We start from the raw sequence: 15,781 nt of genomic DNA, 5'->3' as shown, positions 1-15,781 counted from the left end.
CTGGAAAATCAACACCGGTTGCATAGTGTACCTTTAAGCCTCGGAAGTTGGCAGGTCGATGCGGGTGTTTACTCCCAGCAGATGGTGACACCATACAACAATATTTAGGTCTGCCGTTTACCACTGGTCCAAAAATTCCATTCAGACTCAAAAAGTATGAAGTTAACACTTTCGGGATGAATTCTTGACAAATATTGCTTTATACACTCGGTCCTTTTAAATTATTGTGGTTAAATCATCAAAAGTAAAAACCAAACTTTGGTTTTGTTATTACTGAAAGGTTTTGGTGCTGTTACTGAGGGGTAATCTCATACTGGCCTGCAGCCACTAAAGAAGAATCCCAGTTGGAACTATGATTTACACCAGTAGTGTGTAGAAGATATTTTCAACTCTTAAGTTCGTATAACTGAGGATTATACAAACAAATGTCAAAGCAGCAAAGGCTTGGTCTGCTACACTACGCATTTGACCATGTGATTGCCATAAATCTTAAATAGGCCTTTTTTTAAATCACCATCACATTCACTAATACAGGCTGCTTGAAATTGCTGTAGAATTTAGGCCTGAGGAATTAATTTCAGTTCATTTGACTTTGCATAGAAGCCTCACATCAGATGTGCTTTCATTTAAAGCAACGTATATTCTACAATGCTGTTCCTGTCAGTCTTTCAGCCTTCACTGTGTGAGTACATCTTGTACAAGAATTTGTGCTATCAAACAAACCCTGGCACATCAATGAAGCTGATCTGAGAGAGACGTTGTCTACATAAATCAGCAGAATAAACACAGGCAGCTTGAAAAACATGAACCGCTAAAGCATTACAAATCCTCACCATTTTCCCAAACTGCACAATCTTGTCTCAGAAGAAAAATGAGACGCCTGCTCAGAAACTGTGGTTATGGTGTCAGGAATTGCAAGGGAATAAATTACCGGATGAATCAGTGGAGCCTGGTTTGCCAGCATCACTTGTGCAATGAGGAAATCAAGTTGCAGTGATATTCACTTTTGACACACTTCTATTATGATGCTGGAAGTAGGCTCCAAACCAATAAGTAGTGAAGTAAAAAAAAAATTAAAAGCACAAAAACAGCCTGAAGCTGGATTATTATTATTATTTTTTTTTTAGTTTTATCAAATATAACAAGGTTTGGACTTATTTGAGTTGCAACACCTCCTGCCTTACAAATCAACTAAGAAAAATGACAATTTTGCATTATAAACATGCCATTTCCCGTAATATGTACTGGGTACACCCCCCCACCCCCCCTCAACCTTTTCAAATCTTACTGTCACGCCTTGTATATCATTGATAAAACAAAATCCTTTTATTATTCACAATTTTCAAAACAGCTTGCTGCTGCTAGCATTTGCTGACATTTTGAAAAGATGAGGTACGGACTGGGTTTCTTATGAGTAGACCATATCAGAGCCATCAACAATTAACTTACAAAACACAAAGATTGTTTGCACTACTTCCTGGAAACACTGACCAATAAAACTGAGGCAATGTGTTCAGTCAGTGATTAGACATAACCATGCACAAAAAACCTAAATGTCAGACAAGATAACTTCTCAAGTTTCCTTGAAATGACACTTATATGTTCCATGGTAAAACACACTGTCATGTCACCACAAAGCCCAAAAGATGAAGAGAACAAATGCATTTGCTGTTCTGTCACTTCACTGACAGAAGATGTTGCCTTCTTTGGGAGAAATGTAAATGCAACAATTTGTATAAAAGTCAGTTCAACTTCTCAGCTGTTTAGTACGATGAAAAGACAGGAAAGCTACACAAGGTTAACGATTATGTAGTAATTATTGTTTTTTTTCAAGTAAGACAGAACAAATTAAAATGAAATGAGAAAAAATCCCAGGAGTTTGCCTGATTCCAAGTTAATTTGTTGGTTCTACTTTCCCTCCAAAAGGATGATAAAGCCACTGTGCGAGCGCTTGATACCAACATGATTTACTAGACTTGTAGTTCTTTGTAATTTCTCACAATTCTATAAATTTACCTCCTATGGAGTCAATTTGCTCAAATGTATAAAAAAGGAAGTTAAACAGTAGAAAATAATTAACTCCATTGCAAATATTTTTTACAGAATAATTATAAGCAGACATGCGTTTAACATGTATAAGAGCTAAGCTTTATAGAGCTATGATATGATTCTTAGATAAGCTGGGTTTTTAATAGTAAATAACAAGCTGTGTATTTTGAAGTTTTTATGGAAATGTTAGTTAAATTTAAGACTGTAGGTCCCCATTGCAATCATTATTTAGTTTCCACATGTGCAATATAACCATGGCAATTAAGTACATTTTTAAATTAACATTTTTGATTCGGCAAGGAAATCATACATTTATGTATGATATTTTGATCAGTATCTGTTAAGGTGATAGGATTGGAATTTCATTGATTATCATATTTCTATATGGTGTTTTTTCCAAAGGAGGATTTGCAATCATCAATATTGTCTCCACAGAAAATGTTCATAGCCCCAACATGCAATGTATGTACATATAAAAAAAACAATTATAGGTATTTAAAATAAACTTTTTTTTTTTAAGTTTCATTACTTTGCAGAACTCAGACAAAAATTTACCATAAAGGTCAATTTAATATAGGATATCCTCAACTGACACCCCATAAGAGGGGATGTGAAGATAAAACAAACAATGATTTCTGGAGACCGTTAAAGAGGGGATATGAGAAGGGTGAAAAAAACAACACAATAATAATAAAGAGTAATCTCTTATGGATACAAATGGCCCATAAATAGCATAAATCAGAAGAAATGGTCTTTCCAACAGTCCCAAGACAGCTCCAATTTATCTCCATACTTTGCTACTGACTGAAAAGAATGAGAGAGAGGAGAAAACTGCTAAAAGGGAAAACTGGAGAGGCCATTTAGTGATTTGAGTGGTGAAACTTCTCTGCTGCCAAGGACATGTAAGAGAGAGAGAGCAAGAGACTGGGAGAGCCTCTCAATACATCAGACATCAGGAGTGATCCCTCCCACACAGACAAGTGGCACCTCCTTTGAAAGGCCCATAAAGACAGGCCATTCTTAGACTGGTGAGTAATACACAACTAAAAACATCAAACATCTAAAGGTTATACGACTATACATTCCACGATTCACAGAGGAGTTGTAGTGTCCAGGTGGAGTAAAGAGAGAAAAGAAAATACTGATTAAACATGTGATGATTTACAAAAATGTTTACAAAAATGATTGACTCTTCCGTATTTAGTTTTATTAGAGGTTTTAAAAAAAATTAGGTGTTGCAGACAGTTTAATACACCACGGCATGTTCAGGAATCTCCAGGTCACGATTGACAAGATTGTAAAAACCTTCTCTCTTATGAAATCAATACCAACTGACTATCCTGATTCACAGGGCATATTGGAGCATATAAATATCTCCTGACAAAGCTGGCTGTTATTCATATACCAGCTGCTATTCTTCCCATCACCTAATGCTCCGTTTCTTTCTTTGATATATACTACATAGATTCCTTTTCTATTTTACTGTTTCTATATTAGTATTTCTTCTATCAGGCTAAAACTTTTTTAATATGTTTTTGAGAGGATTGGTAGAAATAAATAGACAACACCACATAGAATAAACAAAGTTGCTTAAAAGGAAAGTTTAAACATGCCAGAACAAGTACTGCTAAGAAAAGGAAACAGGAAAAATATCCCCAGTATGCACATTAATAAAAGGTGAGGCTTCAGGAACATGTAGTCTCTCAGACATCTGTCCCAGTTTATAGAAGTAGGCTGATTCTCACTGTGACAGTGTCACAGTAGTTCTGTGATTTGACCAAAGTGTTCTGTTCATTTTTGTCATGCATGTCAGAGGAAATAGACACTTTTTTTTTCAAAAATGACTATACAGATAACCACAATAATATCATTAATATTGTTATTATTGCTAAATGCTTGTAAAGTGATTTGACTTAAAATGTATATACTGGAATTCAATTAAACGTGGGAAAAGTTTATATGTTTCCTAATCTGAGTTAACACTTCAGTTTTTTCTCTGCAGAAAAAAAAGATAAAATGGACACATAAAGGTTTAAATATCATTGAAAGTGGGTAATAAAGATTATGACAAATCAAGATTTTTTGTTATACCTTTTCTAATTGAAAAAGAAGCAAGATTCCCTCAATTTACAGTGGAGCTTCAATATCAAAGTTCTACAAGCCATAAAAAGAGATTGGGCCAGATCTGTACTGGTGTAATATTTGGGTTGTGACGTGAATTAACTGTAAAACAGGATGATTCTATGAGCCACGCCTATCAAAAGACTCCATTAAACACTTGTCACCCCTTGGGACTCTTTTTCACCTTGTAAGTCATAGATGTAGACAGAAAGTGGCGAGATAAAACAGTAAGGGTTTAATTACACCTGAGGCATGGTCCAGAGGTGCAGTAAAACAATGCCACAACTGCCAGCTTCTTGTCTAGGGTTTAATATCTTCTTCCTTACCAACACAGTGAAAAAGCCGACATCAAAGATCTATTTTTAAGCCCGGGTTATGTTCGTAGTGTGCAACAGAACAAATGAGAGAAGATAAGAATTTAATTTCAAAAATAAATAATCAGAAAATAGTTATTAATAAATATCAGCAGCATTGCAATTATAAAGAGTTTAAAACTTAATCTTAAACAATTAGCTGATTCTTCTCATTTCTATTGTCCTTTAAGATAAAATAATTTCCCCATCTGATGTAGAAGACCTATTGCCTTAGACGTCTACAGTATTTACAGTAAATCTGTTGGCCATTTCTGATTCCTTTAGCACACAGCTTGATAAAAAGGGAAATTAAAACAATCGGGGAGAATGAGATTTTACACATTTGGTAAACAACTTATATAATCAGTTTAAAATTTTCAGTTTTCAGTTTCAGCGATTTTGACTTAATATGAGACATTATGACCTCTGTTAAAACTAATTTAACTTTAAGTGACTTAAAAATAATAGATAATACTTTCTTAATCCATATCCTGAAAAATATACCNGAAAGAGAGATTAAGTCATAGATTGATATACTAGACCTATGAAAGAGCAATACAACAATAACATACATACTTTTCTCTTTATATTCTAACAATCAGTCACCATTTTTAGTAGGTAGAAAGCTTTTTTTCTAAGGCTTTTTGTTTGAATGTCTTCACTTGAATTTGTTGTAAACATGGAGCATGTTTTTATTTCAACAGATTATTGTAAGGAATTGCATATTTGTATCAGTTTTCGAAAGCCTTTAAAATATTCTAAATACGGACGGGATCATTAAAGTCGTTTTTATATTGCTTGTTATTTCCACAGTAAAACAAAAGTGGATTTATAAAAAGAATAAACACAGCACCAAAGAATAGGTATCAATTTGACATTTGCTGAAAATATCAATTTACAACCCATTTTAACTTTGGTAATGCATTTATTGGAAAGAGATTAATATCAATTCCATAAATCATTCAGGAGGTACAGCCAGAGGGAGGCATACTCATATGTTAGTTGATCTCTGTGTGGGAGCTATGTGGCTATTAATCAATGTCCCTACTCCTCTGGCCATGTTACCAGAGGAAAAGGCAAATTCATAAAGGGCCAATAACCACACTGATACCTCAGAACATAACATACTTAGATATTTATACAATGGTGCTTTATAGTTCCACTGACCTTCACAAGCTCTGTCTGAACAAAACTGGTTGCTAGGTTTCGAATTTCCATATCTTACTGATGCCTTTACTTGATTAGTTTTATAATTCATGTAGATAACATCATATACCAAAAGTGACATCAATAAGGAGTCCTGCAGTGTTATCAAAATAATAACTATTCTGCCAACCTTTATTATTGATAATGACACCAAGGTCAGTTAACAAATGCCTTAAGATAAAAAGTAGTGGGGCACATCTACCTCAGTGTGCAACCTACATGTGGACTGAATCTAAATGAAAACAGCAAAATTTTTCTGAAGAAAGTGGTTTGCATCTTTCATGGAGTCAAGGACATAGTGTATATAAATAAACAGCACCATATCTGCAACTCAGAAATATAAAATGGGCATCCCACACGGTTCCGTTCTGGACCCCGTATTAGTCTGTCTTTATACTAACCATCTGCACTAAGGTAGAGCTATACAGTATGCTGATGACTTTTGTTTATGTCTCCAGTCTCCAAAGAAAGCTGCTGAGCTATTAAACAGGCAAATAGTCACAATTTCTCTTTGGTTGGAGGACGACTGTCTATTCTTAAACTGCTCTGAAACAGTTTCAATGTGTGTTTCATCGAGACAAGATGCAATGGACAATTTTCAGTTAAAAATCAATGAATACAGAACAAAAAGTAAATTTTATTATCTGAGTCCTTCACTCACATCTCAGATTTGAAGGTCACATCTTGCTTGCCGATGAATGCTGCCACAGGTGAACCAGTCCACCATAAAAGGTTTATATTCTCTTCAATAACAGCCCTAAAGGAAGTTGACCAAAAGCCAACCAGATGGTCCAATTGCAAAATTCAAGAAAAGCACAATTTATTAAGTTTTGAAATGTTTTGAGTTATGTGTTTGTGAACTGTTTCCCTGTTATTATTAAAAATATGGTTTAGAAATATCAATATCCTGGTTGAACTGTAAACAAAAACTGCAGACCAGCCCAATGCCAAACATCTGTTGGACAGAGCATGTTTGTAAAAGACCTACAGATCTGGAATACCATACCTGCTGAACGGAAATATTTTCCTAAACTCAACAAATTTAATGGTAAAATAAAACAATTAATTAACATTAAACAATCATCTCACTATCCTCGGCTGATTAAGGCTAAAAAAACAGCTGCAGCCGACCAAGCTGCCAGTTCTGTAGCCAGAGCTGGTTACCTTAGCTAGGCTTCATAACAAGGGATATTAAATAATCCTGTCAGTAAAACATTCATCTATAAATAATTAATTCTATTTTTCTTTCTTTCATCAGTTACCATGGTATAAGCTGGATAATGCCCTTTAAAGTCTCACTTATCAGCAATAAATTTATTTTGCATATCAGATGGTTCATGACTATGCTATGTCCATTCATCTCTTAATGTGCATTCACACCAAATGTGTTCTGGTTGTCAGCGCATCTGATTTAAATTGAAAGTCTAAGGTGGACACTGTCAAACAGCATCTAGAGCTTCTGTGGCGTGTCCGAGCATCAGAGTGTCTCAGTGTTCAACACTGGAGTTCAGAAATCTGAACTTTTGCAGCTTGATGCTTAGCATCAACCGATCAGAAAAAGCTAATCCAGGAGTTTTCTGGGAGACAGTAACGTACATGCAAGCCGTGATCTTCTGCAAAGCTGTCAAAATAATAATAAAAAAAAAATGAATAAATATAAAGAGGTTAAACTGCACAGGTTTGAAAAAGACAGCAGAATGGATACAAGGAGGGGAAAAAAGAGAGAACTCTGATCAACATTATACCACTAAAACTTTTTATGACTGAATTATGGCAAAAAAGTTTTATGAATACCTACATTACCCAAAACTGTAAAACCTCCTGGCAAAAAAGTACTCAATGTTACATTCTGGTACTTGTAGTTTAGTTCACTGGGCACTTCCGGCACTGTTGCCACAGATGGGGGGGTCTCCGAACAAGAACAGAATATTTAAGTAGGATCATAATTGTAATGAACTAACTGAACAGGTTACCTTTGGGGTGGACTTTCTCACTCAAAAACATGTTGAAACAATTTTTTTTTCATAACTCATCAAAGCTAACGAATCTAAGATGCTCTCTGGATTGAAACAACAGAACAGAGCAGCTCAACAACCGGAGCATTGAGCATCTAGATCTTGTGACTTAACATTGCATAGAATTGGATGCTATTTTTGATGCTGAAGATATTGCATTATAATGCCAAATGCAACAGGCATTAGCCCTTACATAACTACCCAACTATCAAGAGATGTAAGAAAAAAAAGGAAATATAAAAAAAAAATCAAAAGACCTAAACAAAGTTGTAAGCAACAAAAAAACTGGGAACTTAGCAATTACATGTATGAACACCAAGATTTTAAGCAGGACTAAAGATTAAATTAATCCGTTACTTCGCAAGAACTTTAACCTCAGTAACATTATAAAGGAAACATATGTTGTACATCGTGTCATTTCTGATATGATGAAAACAATTTTTGAAATAAAGCATCAGAAGGCAGACTGTCATCCAAAAAAAATCACTTTGGATCCAAAGAAAGAATGTGATATATGTTTGAACTCAGACCTTTAAAAACACATTTACAAAAATCAGCTAGTTTATTCTTTTTCTTCACATTGTCTGACATCAAATGAGACGACAGGGGACATCTGCAAAAATGTCATTAGATTTTTTTTTTTTTTTTTTTGCATAATTTCACCCTGCTTCTCTGTTTTGCTTTTGGGTTAATTACCTCTTCCATATTTAGCAGCCTTCAGCATTAGCTGGAGGAGAAGTTATTTAACTTTTGGTAATGACATTACTTTACAAATTCTGCCAGCATCTTCACAAAGGCTTTTGTGCAAAACCACATTTATCTTAGGTACAGAGAATCCTTCTTCATCCTGAATGGTATAATGGCTGGCTAATTACATTTTAGGTGTATATATCAGACGGATGAATGTGGCTTTTGATAAATATGGATTTCTTTTTCTTAGGAAAAAATGTACTTGTTGAGGATTTTAATTCTGTTCCTCATATTTAGGCCAATTTGACTGCCATTTATTTGAAATACAAAAAAGTGTAAAGCTTATTTATTTAATCATTGTAGCATTTAATAAAAAAAAAGTTATAATTTTAAGTAATCTGAATAACCAAAATCAAATGTTTAGTCTGACTTAATATTAAAAAGCAAGGGAAAGGCCTTGTGTCTTTATTTAAAGCGGATGTAAATCTGGTTTCAACAGTGTTTGGCAATCGCTATTTCTGAAGTATTTTTACTACATTAACCATCCAAATATAATATAATAATGTTTTGAAAACAAAAGTGACCAATAGCTTATATTCTCCCTTAAAACTTGAGCCATGGAAATCAATCTAGAAAAGAGACATTATTTAAGGTATTTAGTTTTTCAGTGTTGCTGCTTACCACTTTCAAAGCAGGCATCAAAAATCAGATGTCCTTTTCGTAGAGGTCCATTGTATCCAGGTGGGCTTACTGTCAGCTTGTTGACATTCCCTACTAAAGCATCTTCACCTCCAGTTTCGCTTCCTTAAATTGAAATACACAACATATTTAATTTAACACAGATCCATAAAAAAATGCAGGCAAATAAATTGTGTAGGTAATGTAATATATCGCTATATACTTCCAATAGTGAGTTGTGATTGTGTGAGTTAAATGAGATTAAAAAAAATTTCACAAGTTTAGCAATCCATCCATTTAAAAACCCTAAAACCAGAAGTTTTAAAACATTATATAAATTACTCTAAACATTTACTAGCACACATGCAAATAGCATGAAAATCCCCTTTCATTGCTTTTTTACATACTGTCAATTGGAAGAAGAAAAAAAACAAATCGATAAGCATATTTATTGAGCACATTGGAGAAATCCTTAGGTAATAACTGTTATAAAAATACTTGAATAATTATAATACACTTTTAGGTTTGGAGGAAGTTAGTTGAGGACCCCAATGCAGAGATGAGTTCATGTAGATTTAATTAGTGGTGGCAACAGCAGCACAAATCCGATAACAAAATAAAAAAGAAACCCAACCAGAAGACACCAGGGAGAAACACACATGAGGAGCAAAGCAATGAAGAGAAACCAGTACTAATGAACTGCAGAGAAGGATTATATATGGGAGACAGAACCAAGAATGGAGTAATCAGTTAATTGGGAGCAGGTGAGGATAGAAGCAGCTAGAAAGGAGCCAAGGGTAAAGGAGACTGGCACAAGGGGGCAACAGAGAGTAAAACAAAAACAAAACACTGCCTGAAAATGACTACAAAGACACAGAATTACAGTGAAACTAAATAGAAATCTAAACAAAGGGCAGAACCCTGACAATACACATTTTACTTTAAATGGAAATTGAAAGAAATTCTGACAATGCGAGGATTTCCTCTATTTCTGGTGTATTAATGTGATTGGCACAGAGGTCAGGTTCTTTTAGCCACTCTTCAAACTGGAAAAGATGGGAAAATAGCTGTTCAAATTGGCAGATGTTTAGTAGTCTTTCTAAACCAGGAATTGGCTACAGGAAAATAGCTAGTTGACCAAACATCCTCCCCCGATATAGAAACTGTGGTAAATAAGGTTGGATGAGGACACCCAGCTTACCACACCACACAGTAACGATGGTGGAAAAAAAGTATCTCATCAAACGTGCCTTATTTTTCTTTCTTAACTTAGTGTCTCTGGTATCTGTTACGATATGTTCAGTTATATCTTCAGGTTATAAGAAATTATTAGTATTATCTTTCTTTGTTTGACATCTGTGTACAGAAACAAGAACAGGCAATACACAATTGTTTAATACCCGGATTTTCCTAATGCTTCTAAAGTAGGCCTATATTACTGCATTAAGCATATCATTTTTGGACATTTCTATAATATTTTTAGTTGGACTAATGATCAGTGTAATCCACATATAAATGGAGGCTACTGTGATTACAAAAGTGTGTTGTGAATACTTTTTTTTTTACTTTTTTCGTAATGAATTCGCAAAAATAAATGATTCCCAGTGTAATAAATTTGGCATTATATCATTTTTTTTCTCCTTTGGTTGCACTCTTTAAAATCTTATTGTGAATAATTTCCATTTTTGTTCTTTGACTACAAGCATTAATGAGGTGCAGAAAGGAAAAGTGCTCACAGAAAGCAGAAATACTAGTGGCACACGGTTCTTTAAGGGGTGGGAAGGTTGCTCCTTGACTTATAGCATAAAAAATTATTTACATGCAATATTGTGTTATTATCTGCCTTTCCACACCACTCCTTGACAAGATGAGAGGGATCAAAATAAACACACGTGCGCTCCTGATTTACCTACACTGTAAAAAGCACAAGAAAGAGATGATATATAAACCATAGGGAATGTGAAACAAACACGCAGTGCTCTGTTGTTTTTAGTGAATATCTTTATTCGTCTAGTTTGGCTTTAGTTTAACAGCAAAGTAACCGTTTGCTATTAGCTGTTTTGCAGATTCCTGAACACAGTAATTAAGCTGGAACCCAGTTAGTGCACCTGGTCCATCCTCCCGTCGGAAAACAGCCTATACTGCGTGGATAGTGAAAAATATAATAAGCCAAGCTAGCATACAATTGCAATGTTAAAGTCCGTGTTTACATCCTCTCACCTGCTAGCTTGGGTACTAGCATACCGAGCCTATGTTTAAAGGCACAGCGAGGGCTGAAAGCATAAGCTTGATATTCGGCAGGCAGCAGACCAACGAGATATTTATTTTTGCTTGTATTAGAGTAACGCTAAAGCAATATAAAGCTTGTGTTTACACACCAGGCTCGACGTCTCTGTCATTGTTTTCCTCCATCTTCCTCTCCATCAGTGCAGCCGACGCTTTTCTGGGGTTGCCCCGGCAACGTAGCAAGAGGGAGAGGCTGAGCCCACGTGAGCGGTTGGTGAGTTTCTCCTGTAGGGAACTCTATACAGCTATGTCAACTCTGGAAAATTTTTCTACCTTACAATAAATTTCATAATTGATTTAATGCATAATATGCATTAGATTTTTATTAATTTAGAGCTAAATGTATATCTGAAATATCAGTACAGCTCAGTACAGCTGGAGTGGAGCACATCTGTTCTGTCTACCTAAATAAACAGATTAATCAGTCTTTAATGTCGGTGTCATCACTGTCTTTTTGTGGAAAATGACAACGCTGTTATTCTGCACATCAAGGGCGTAGGTTTGATTTCAACTCTGGTAGGAACATTATTTTTCTGATGTCACTGGTCCTATGCAAAAATATGCATGCTCCTTTTTTTCATGATTGACGTAAAAATCAGGTTGTATTTCGTTTAAAGAGAAAAGCTGCATTTCTTGCTATATCTTTACAAATTTTATAAGCACTACACACACTAGATGCTGTTTATCAATGACTGAAGCTTAACTGGCCCTGATGAATGAGGAATTAGGACTTTTTTCCACTTTGAAAAGGTTTGCATTTTAAATTATCAGACAGTAGGTAAATCTGTGCCTATTTAACAGAATATAGTCTATATATGTCTGTTATATGTGGATTTATACTTTTTCTATTTTGAAGATATAGAATTGTGCAGAGGTAAACAGAGGTAAATTCCACTCCTATCTTTTAAATGTTCTCTTTGTATCATGAAACAAAGCGTAATAATAGATTCAAGGGACACCAAATAAATGTATTGTATTGGAGCATTTAATATATTAACTTCACTCTACAAGCTGTACATCTAGGCTGTAGTTACTCTGTTTAACCCATTTCAAGTATTTTATTTAGGGCTGAAACAATTCATTGGATTAATCAATTACTGAAATAATGTTAACAAATTTAGTAATTGATTAATCGTTAACTGGAGTATAAAGACTCTAAAACATGTCTTTAGCTCACAGAGCGACCCACTTAGAGCAGGAATTATACCAAACTTGTGAAAAAATAAATAAATAAATAAAAAATTTTGCATTTTAGATAAAACATGTTTTCGTCATCCAGAACTCCTCCTATGCTGCAACAACGCTGTATTGTAAATTATAAATATGTTATTCACATGTAATTGTTGGTAGGGACAAGTAGGTTGGTCCAAAATTTTTGGTAGGGACATGTCCCTTTGGTCCCTATGCAAACCTACACCCATGCTGCACAGCAATATACAAGAAAATGTTCCAATTACACCACAACAAAATCTGTATACTGATGTTAGGTTTATTCTATATTAGTCATGTGTATTACTGGGCATTACTCCGTTTTATCACTGCCATACCTGAAATAAAACTAATTTTAATGGTATTTTCAGAGAGAAATAAGCCAATAATTGCAAGCAGCAGTCAAAGATTGGGAATTATCCACTAGATTGATTAAAGCTGAAGATTTTCTAGACAATTGGAGCAGAGATGTCATCAGGGCCAATCAAGCCTGGCCCTATTCCTTTCCCATTACAAAGGCTGCACCTGATTAAGTACATCAGATGAGCCAGTGTGCAGCTCCTGGAGTAAGAGGCGTGCAGGTTGGTGCTAATTTTCAGCTTATAAGCAGGGTGTAACAGGAGAAAATGAATAAGAGCAGGGACAGGGCAATGATTTTTTCTTTTTTTTTCTGAGTGTGTGATCTATATATGACACCAAGCATCAACAAGCGATAGAGTAGATGGGTCTGAATGATTAATTCTTGGATGACAGGAAGAGAATACAGAGCAGCTGTGTAATATTTTGTTAAAATTGAAAATTGAATAGCTGTCCTTAATGCTATGTCATTGCTTTAACACCGTGTCATTTATAGATCTTTTTGGTGGTACAGTCATTCGTTTTCAAAAGAGTTTGAACTTGAATTATGGAGCATGAGAAGAATGAATTAGATACATCAAAGTTCCTTGTCTTTGATCTACAATGAAAACTTCAGGGGAAAAAAGAGGCTTTTAGTAAAGCAGCCTTTCATGTCTTTATTATTATTATGAATATTTTTACTATGTTTAGCGAAATGTATTTGAAGAAAAACATACTGTATATTTCTGTTCTGTTGATGTTTCTATTGTACATGATTAACCATTGTCGTTAGAATACTATGTTATAAAATGTGTAGTTCATATATTCTATGACATAAACTTGTTTGTATACTTTTTTTAATTAAAAAAGCTGAAAAATATTCTTTACAATTATTGTTTTTCCATTGTGTCACAATTGATGGATAATAACGTATATTACATTCTAACAATTTTAACAAACTAAGTAAAGATATCAGTTTTCAAACACAGCACAATCGCAAAATTGCCCTGTGACTGCAAAAAGTAGACAAGCAAACACAAAAAGCAAAGAAAAAAGCCTGTAATCACCCAAAGAGTGAAGAAAAGTCCAAGTATGCATCAAATTCCAAGTAATCTCAAACATACATAAAGATGCATATATACAAACACATGCTAAGGTAAAATGATGCAAGTTGCAAAAGCAACTAAAGGTTAGGAAATGCTTTAAGCTCCAGACCAATAGGTGGAGAAAATCCCCAACTTATAAAGGACCAGACCATACATTTTACTACAGATAAATGTCTATGGATCTTTGTATTTGGTACTGTAGCCTCAGATTTGTGTTTTCAAGTCTCTTTTGTTTGCAGTGTCTAATGTTTGTTTTTGTAAAATCCATTGCAAATTTATGCCAGAATAATTTGATTTTCTATTATCAAAGAAGGGTTAAAACTTATCCAAACAAATCTGGTCTGTGTTATAAAAGCATAAACATTTATTATGATTAGCTACAAGTTTTTGGCTAGATGTCATTAACTACACACAGCCTTTATTACTGTCTGATCTACTGAAACAAGAAATTAATTAAAAAGAATCTTTCATGGTAAAATGTCTCAAAAAAACAACAACATGTGCTCTTCTATGATGAAACTGAAAGCCAAAAGTGGAACAAAGTCATTGATTTCTATCAGTATGCAAGGGTCAACCAACCACTTTTATTGCTTTGGGAACCACAGTGAAACACAGTGAGAGCAGTTATGGAAAAATATAAAACAAAAGTGAACATTGCCAGAAAATGGTCTGGATACCGGATCACTGCAAGAGCAAACATGCATCAACAACACATCCCAAAGTGTTTAAAATATCCGGTTATGGGGCAGAAATGCTTCTAGCTCAACAGCCCTTTTCAAAAGCAGAATCCTACTTGATGATTGGCCCTGGCTGAGGTGTCCAATGGGCTTATAGGCTTGCAGCAACACACCTTCGAAGGGCAACTGGATGAGAGGTAAGGCTAAATTAAGTTTTCCTGTCTACATTTTTGCAATAATTATGAAGACAAAAAAAAAACATTTGAGGAAAAAGAAGGAAATCCCCAAAAATGTGTAAGTATGCACAAATGTACAATGATGTAATAGGAATGTATATTCTATCTACTAATGGGGATAAAATGTTATAAAGTATAATAAATTAATCACTCTATTCTTTTGTTTATTTTTGGCAGTAATGTAGATATTTACACCATTGAGCCTAAAAGTTTTAGTGCCACTAGGAGCCCTTGAGCTTTAATGAACCGGGACTTTAGACTAGAAGGTTAAGCTCGCTCATCTATCAGACCAAATTATGAGAAACTGTTTGATTTGACATTTATATGATTAACTGCTGCACCACTGGTATTTCAAGCTAGTTCAAAGCTACATCTTTCAGTAAACAACTGCAGCATTGTTCTGCTTTTTAAATTTCAGGGTTTAAAATTTTAATAATTCAAACATTAATTAAATGATAGGTTTTAGAATTCATGTCTACTAGTCTGTTCTGCTCACGGCATAGCCTGTTTGACATGATGGTAATCACAAGAACTTGTCCACAAGGAACTGCTAGTGTAGTCGGGGACATCGCACCTGCAGGCCAGATATCCCTGATGGTGTTTTGCCTTTGTGTTCAGACAGGGGTGATGATGACCTCAGTCAGAGGGTGAAGCATTATGATTTGGATCATGAGGAGAAGACAATTACAGCAACAAAAAAATAGCCTGTTTTAAAGCAGCACAGTTAGGAGAAATGTGCTGGTTTCCCTGTGTTGATTATTTATGTCTCATTTATAAGGTGGAAACAAAAACACACTTTATTCTGATTTTTTTACTGCT

General features: G+C 34.7%; 1 protein-coding gene across 2 annotated transcripts in view; it reads right to left on the bottom strand.

Moving 5' to 3' along the window:
* The window catches only part of agbl4 (ATP/GTP binding protein-like 4), a 408,595-nt gene extending 397,038 nt beyond the window's left edge, over positions 1-11,557 (bottom strand). For both annotated transcript variants that reach the window (XM_015379822.1, XM_015379823.1), the window contains exons 1-2: positions 11,491-11,557; positions 9,116-9,238 (exon numbers count right to left, since the gene is read on the bottom strand). In XM_015379822.1, the coding sequence (XP_015235308.1) occupies positions 9,116-9,238; positions 11,491-11,536 (169 nt within the window). In that variant the 5' untranslated portion in view covers positions 11,537-11,557. The remainder of the gene's footprint in view (positions 1-9,115; positions 9,239-11,490) is intronic.
* Between the last annotated feature and the right edge of the window lie 4,224 nt (positions 11,558-15,781).

The sequence above is a fragment of the Cyprinodon variegatus genome, unplaced genomic scaffold (assembly GCF_000732505.1).
Source record: "Cyprinodon variegatus isolate N-32 unplaced genomic scaffold, C_variegatus-1.0 Scaffold200, whole genome shotgun sequence".
NCBI classification, from domain to species: Eukaryota; Metazoa; Chordata; class Actinopteri; order Cyprinodontiformes; family Cyprinodontidae; genus Cyprinodon; species Cyprinodon variegatus.
The sequence above is the reverse complement of the archived record's forward strand: the minus strand, read 5'-3'. Positions and strand labels throughout refer to the sequence as shown.